A 6695-nucleotide genomic window follows, 5' to 3' on the forward strand; every position below is an offset into this window, starting at 1 on the left:
AATCAAAGGAACTCAAAATAAGATATTTAATAAATTTAAATGATAAACTTGCAATTTATGGTGATTCTGCGTGTGGATAGATGAGATCCGACCTGTTAGCAATGATCCGACAAATTCAGTCACGCGATATGCACGCGTGGATAGCCGACCAATTTGACTCGACCACTGTCAAACGTCGGACTCACACGGTGAGACAAATAACCCCAATAACCCCTTGACAGACAGGCGTTTTTGAAATAGTAGTTTTGTAAGGGTTTTTATGAAAATTAGATATAAAAGGGAAAGAACCGAAGAACGAAAAGGGCTTCTTCCGGCTTTCGAATTTGGCGTCGGAAAACCCCGGCGTGAATCCGGAGGCTATCTTCTTGCCTTTGCCCAGATTTGTGTTTCCATTCGTCGCGCTTCAGCTCCCGATTCCCTTTTCGGGTTTAGACTCTTGCTTTCTGTGCCCAAATTTCGGGGTTTATCTTTCTCCACCTTGCCTCTTTGATCCGCGGTGTGGAGGTTGGGATCGGTCTATTTTGGTTCTCCGAAGAGGGTAAGGAATTAGATTATGGAATCTGATGGCGGAGGCGAAGCAATCCGGCCTTCCACGGCAGCGGAGGAGGCGTTGAAGAGGAATACCGACTGCGTCTACTTCTTAGCTTCGCCATTGACCTGCAAGAAGGTGCCTTTTCCCTTGTCTTGGTTTATGCTTTCTCTTCTTTTGCTAAAGATGCAATTTTTTTTTTTATTTGGGCTATGCGGGTTTACTTGGGTTTCCTATCATTCCTGATCGCCTCTTTGTGGATCTCTGGAAAACTTTTATGACGCGGGATAAATGTCGGGGATCTATTACTTGTTCGATTGTACTTTTTGGTTGAAATTCCCAAGTATTCCTCGTCTTTGCGAAATTAGAGTTTTGCAAATTTGTGTCGACTATTTTGTTGCGCATGTTTTTTTGAGGTGGTTAAGCTATCAGCTGCTGAACTTGCTTCTCTAATAATTGTTCGGGCTTGGATATCCAAAGGGCTCTATGTTTACTAGCTGTTGAACTTGCTTGTCAAATAACTCTGTTGGAACTCGGATATCCACAGGGCTCTATGGTTATTTTATTATGTTTTATTTTTCAAATTGTAGCGTGAATATCCAAATATTAGGAAATATGAGGGCATCATTTGGAATTGTCGTCAAATTAAGAAAAGCTAGGACCTTGTCCAGGGAAGTTTATATTAATTTTCTTCCTTGGCATAGTTCATATTGTGTTGGTGGTATCATATATCTGATCATTTACAGATTATACTCGTTAAATCTTTGGCTCGGAAGTTTGCATCTCTTCATACTTTTGTGATACCAAGAAGCCTCCCTCTATTATAACCTGATTCCGGCTTGAGCTTTATGGTTTTAGTCATGGATTTCAACAAACATCATTTGGTTTTAATGAATTTAATGCTGTGCATGTAACATGTTGTAGTGTGTAACCATGTTAATGATAGACCTATGCATTTGTTTGTAAAGCTGTAATCTCTATTGCATTTGTTTACAAATTAAACTTGTAAACCTTCAACTTTTTTGTCAAACCAAAGTGTTGTTAACACAAACACATTAGTCTGAAAAATATATAGTCTCAACAGTGTATGATACTACTTTCCAAATTAGACATTGCATCGAGTCTCTCACAATGGTGTTTCCTCTCCTACTTGAATGCACCTTGAAAAATAAAATTTTGACTAAATAAGCATTTGAAGGGATTGAAATGTTGACAGTATATTCTATTGTTAAAATGGTCAAAGCTGTTTCAGAATGTTCCAAAATTGGGCAATGTAAGAGGATGAACAAAAGACAATGAATTTCTAGATAATTTTCTATAATTGGGCCTAGGTTCACCTGAAGAGTGTAAGTTGTGATTTAAGGATACCTTTTCTATAGGCAGATTCATGTGTTCGGAAAAACTAATTCTAAGGATACTTTTTTTACAGGCAGATTCATGCATTTGGAAAAACTAATTCTGTGGTAGTTTCCATATCATCTTGCAATTTCTTTTTCTAGGGTGCATATAGATATTTTTTTTATGCTAGTGTATTGTTGGTGCTTTCTCGCTCTCTTTCCTTATTTTTCATGTTAATTCAGACTTATTAGTGTTCTGAAGAAAATTTTAATTAGGTTAGGATTCCTTTTTATGTTGTATATTCACATTAGTGCTTGGCTATATCATTAGGTGTCGATTAAGTTAAGCAACTTTTAAATAGTCGTTGCTAGTTATGGAAACAATAAATTCTTGTTTGAGCTTGTTATGTAAGTTAAAGATTCTTATTTACCCAACTTTTGGCTAGCTGTTATCGCTCATCATTTAATTATTATCTAAGCAAACTCTAGATTTAAATAATATACCTGTTGCAGTATTATCCAAACAACTCCTGGTCTGCCATATCGGAAGTTCACTCAATCCTTTCCCTGGAACCCTTGTTTCTTAGAATAATATTGGACTTCACTCTATTTCTATCCTAATATAAACTCATCTCAAGAGTGAATACTCAATTTATAATCTATCTATTGCACTCCATTTTTATGAATTTTCATTTAATCCTCACAAACTTCAAAATTTTATGGTATTTTCAGTCTAAGGAGTCAAGAAGAAGATCAAATCGTGTCATTTGAAAATCATCACCGACTCCATCTTTTGAAGCTCTCTCTTGAGGCATTCATCATCCAACTATCGTCTAGTCTTTAATTTAGTGCATTGCATCACCAAGCATTTCACTTTTTTTTCTGTTAATATGTTCTTCGTCATACCCTTTTCACTTGTATTTTTGATGTTTTCTATTTTATGTAACATGCTTGACATGGATATCCCATGCTCTAGTTTGACAGGGAAGTGTGAGAGTATTTAGTTGTTAATAATGTTGTGTTAATTCTACATTGGATGCTTTAGTCATAGGGTATTATGTTGAGTCCCATATGTATCCTGTGGCAGCCTTTTCTTAATATAGCACCTTTTCTTCTCTCTATCTTTTACATTTTGCACAATTGGCAACTACCCATTCTGAAACTTTTGAGCTCGTTCTAGCATTGCTAGCATTGGTTTCACATCAAAATTGTTTAATCTAATCAATTGGTTTGTTCCATTGTAGTATCAGTTTTACATCCAAACAAATTGTTTGATATGATCTATTAACCTGTGCTCTCCTCATTTCTCAATCTTTCATATATATTGTATGTACATTTTGCTTTGAGGAATATTCTTCTTCGTGTTGATGTTTGTATTTTGTAATTAAAAATAATAATATAATCAAATTCTTTTTTCAGGGGAGTGAATGTGATTATCGGCACAATGAGGGTGCCAGAGTGAACCCCAGGGATTGTTGGTATTGGCTAAATGGGAACTGCCTCAATCCAAAATGTTCTTTCCGCCATCTGGTATGTCAGTTGTACATTTATGTGCTTATTTAGAGTGCAAGTTTATCAAACATGATTTAAATGGGTGCTTTGCATATTCTAATGGAGAACAATAAATTGCTAGTTACTATTCTGCATAAGTTTTGTTTGTATTAATATGATTTTCGCTCTAATGTTATCCCTTTTGTGCATAGAATTTTCTTTAATGCAATGATTAGGTGTCCAATGTTATCTTGATCAGTTATTAATTATTGTTTTCATAAGAGAAGTAAATGGTTCTTAGATGATCAGGATTACACGTTGAGTGCCGTAATAGGAAATCTTCTAATTCAAAACTCACAATGTCATTAACTGCCAGTTTGGGTTCCAAGTTTGGATGAAGAATTATTGATGTCTACATTAGGACAAATAATAGCGACCCTCATCTAATTTGGACAAATAATAGCTCATGATGATATCAATAATCTGTACTAATCTAAGAACGGCAACCACAGTTGCCATGTAGTTTAGAAGCTCAATTTGTTTCCCTTAGTTTGATGCTGTTGTATTTCTATGTCATCACGATATGAATTGAAATAAATATTGAACGGTTGCCTGTACTTTTAGTGCTTTAACTCAGATTAGTTTAGTAGCATGTTGTTTGCTGAGTTCATTGCTGTTGCATGCAATGGTCACCTGTACTTTTACTGCTGTAACTCGATCAATTTGGTAGCGTTATGTATGCGGAGCTTATTACTGTTGTTTGTTCTTCAGCCAGTTGATTCCATCTTCGGAACACCGATGCCCAGCTCAACACAATCTCCAACACCAAGTCAAACTGCAGTATCAGCATCAACCCAAGCTGCTCGGGCTCTGAATAACACCAATAAGCAAAGTGTTCCTTGCTACTATTTCCAGTGGGGTCAGTGTTTAAAAGGTGAAAGGTGTCCATTTATGCATGGACCACAGGCTTCAGTCGACTTGGTTTCACAGAATGCGGCGAAGGTTTCAACATTTTCTGCTGAACCACAACAAAGAAATGAGAAAGATGCACAGAAGAAAATCACTAAACAGCAAAATGTAAGTGAAGCTAATCTTGATAATCCAAAGGTGGCTAGCAACAAACATGTTGGCATATCATCTGCAACACCGAAATTTGTTACAAAAGTTGAAAATGTTTCCAAGTATGAACTGCCTGGAAATAAAATTTTGCCCCCATCATTAGGCAATGAGCCTCGTGCACTGCCACAGAATGGTGTAGTTGTTAACAATAGCTACTTGCAAAGCCAACCATGGGATCGGCAGGTGCAACCTACTGATGATGAACCAGATAATGATAGGGATGCTGATGAGATATTGCGGGAACATTCTCCTGGTTTTGATGTGCTTGTAGATGATGATGTTGAAGACCCTGATTACTATCACAGTGAAGATAATTTCGGAAGATTGTCTGCTCGTGGTGGTCAAAATATGGAAGCTGAAGATGAATACGATTATCATCACAGTGATTATGAAACAATGGGAAAGTTTGAAATTGATCAACGCAACGACATTGGCCAATATGAAAAAGACTATGAGCAACCACATAGCTGGTATGGCTTGGAATCAAAGACTTCTCGCAGACTTTTGGAAAGATCACCATCCCTTGAAAAAAGAGTACTTGATAGAGAGAGAAAACATAATGCAATGGACGGGTCAGATTTGCGCAATCAATTAATGAAACGGAGAAGGTTCAATGATTCAAGGTCTACCAGTAATCATGATGGTCATAGCGAGCACAACCGAAAAAATGAACATTATGCTAAGGAGAGACATTATGGTCGTCCTGCCCGAAATAATGAGAAATTTTCTTCTGAGAAGTCCATCAGTAGTCGTCTGCAAGGCCGCATTGCATTTCCTGGGAGATCTTCTGATCTAGCGAGCAATTTGCTCTTAGAGATGGGAAGAAGACCTCAGAGCAGACTGTCACCAGTAAGGCGAACAGGCTACCAGACAAGGAATCCGGAAAGAGCATGGTCTCAACCAAGTGAGGAATTGAACAAAGATGAGAGGATCCATAGAAACAAAATAACTCCTAGAGATGGCACAAACTCTTTAGATTTTGCTAGCCCCAAGTCTCTTTCAGAGCTTAGAGGTACAAAGATTAAGAATATTCATGATATCAATGCGACTAGTTTTAATCTTACAGTGAACAAAGTCGAGTCCATAAAGGTAGGGGGGGTTCGTGAATCACAAAATCCTCTATCATTCGAGGGTCCAATGCCACTGAGTGCCATCTTGCAGAGGAAGCGGAAGTTAGCGAATGTGGAAGATAAATTTTCTACTGGTCGCCATGAAAACAATCAAAGTGGTGGAGACTCTGCTATCACTGAATCAGTTCCTCGACTGGAAGCCAAAAAGGAATGCAATTTCACAATAAGTAGCCATGAAGCAGGAGTGATCCCTTCAGAAGATGAACTAGCTTACAAGGATGCCATAGAAGCTGAAGATGGCATATTTCTGGAGAATGAAGAAGAGGAGCTGGAAGATTGTGACAAGCAAGATGGTGATTTCCATTATGAATCAGGAGAGTACAAAGTGGACGACGAAAACACAATCCACTCTGACGAAGATGATCAAGATGAAGATGATGATGATTTTGCTAGAAAGATCAGCGTCATGCTATCTTGAACTCAGACGGAGAATGTTTTGCTTAGCTTATTGTTTTCAAAGAAGCCTACGACAATCTTCGCGCCTGCCATACCCATCAAGCTTTAGAAATAAACAATGCATAATCTTTTCTTTTCTATCCTTTTTTTCAGTCTTAGCACTGAAAGAAGGCTGCAGATGGAAAAGCTGATGTGTGGTTTGGCTTTGCCAAGATTGAAGTCATGTTTGTATCACTTATCTGGCCCTTAATAACATTATTTCCTTAGCTCCCCGAATGGGTTTATTTAACCACTTTATTCGAAGTGTGTTCGTATAGGTAACAATTTGTTGAGGGTCATTAGTCTCTTTTATTATGAATGCTTTATTAGGTTTCAATTTTTTGAATTAATCTATACAATTTGCTGAGGGTCATCATTCTCTTTTATTATGAATGCTTTATTAGGTATTCAATTTTTTGAATTGATTAATTCTAGATGTGATCGATCTGATTTCAAATTTTTTTTTTTATCGGTTATTAAGATAAATTTGAAGGCGTTAATGGAGGTCAATTTAAATTAGATGTGAAAGTGTTGTTTTAAAAAAACATTAAAACTCATTTTTATCTTTTTTTTAATTCGTGATGAAATCGTGTAAGAAGAAAATAATTGATGGAAGAGTTTCTAGTATTACGTGGATTCTATCCCCATTCTCCA

General features: G+C 37.0%; 1 protein-coding gene across 1 annotated transcript; it reads left to right on the forward strand.

Annotated features, from left to right (window-relative positions):
- The first annotated feature begins 295 nt into the window (after nt 1-295).
- Nucleotides 296-6274, forward strand: LOC122042305 (zinc finger CCCH domain-containing protein 32-like). Its single transcript, XM_042602339.1, has 3 exons — nt 296-667; nt 3286-3396; nt 4129-6274. Exons 1-3 carry the CDS (start codon nt 554-556, stop codon nt 6022-6024), a joined length of 2121 nt encoding a protein of 706 aa, XP_042458273.1. The 5' UTR covers nt 296-553; the 3' UTR covers nt 6025-6274.
- The last annotated feature ends 421 nt before the right edge of the window (nt 6275-6695 follow it).

The sequence above is a fragment of the Zingiber officinale genome, chromosome 2A (assembly GCF_018446385.1).
Source record: "Zingiber officinale cultivar Zhangliang chromosome 2A, Zo_v1.1, whole genome shotgun sequence".
Taxonomy (NCBI): domain Eukaryota; kingdom Viridiplantae; phylum Streptophyta; class Magnoliopsida; order Zingiberales; family Zingiberaceae; genus Zingiber; species Zingiber officinale.

Bases quoted from the DNA above. Each gene is read 5' to 3' on its own strand.
- LOC122042305 (XM_042602339.1), top strand. From the start codon at position 554: ATGGAATCTGATGGCGGAGGCGAAGCAATCCGGCCTTCCACGGCAGCG. The intron at 668-3,285 runs GTGCCTTTTCCC...TTCTTTTTTCAG, and splicing joins CGCCATTGACCTGCAAGAAG to GGGAGTGAATGTGATTATCG. The intron at 3,397-4,128 runs GTATGTCAGTTG...TTTGTTCTTCAG, and splicing joins AATGTTCTTTCCGCCATCTG to CCAGTTGATTCCATCTTCGG.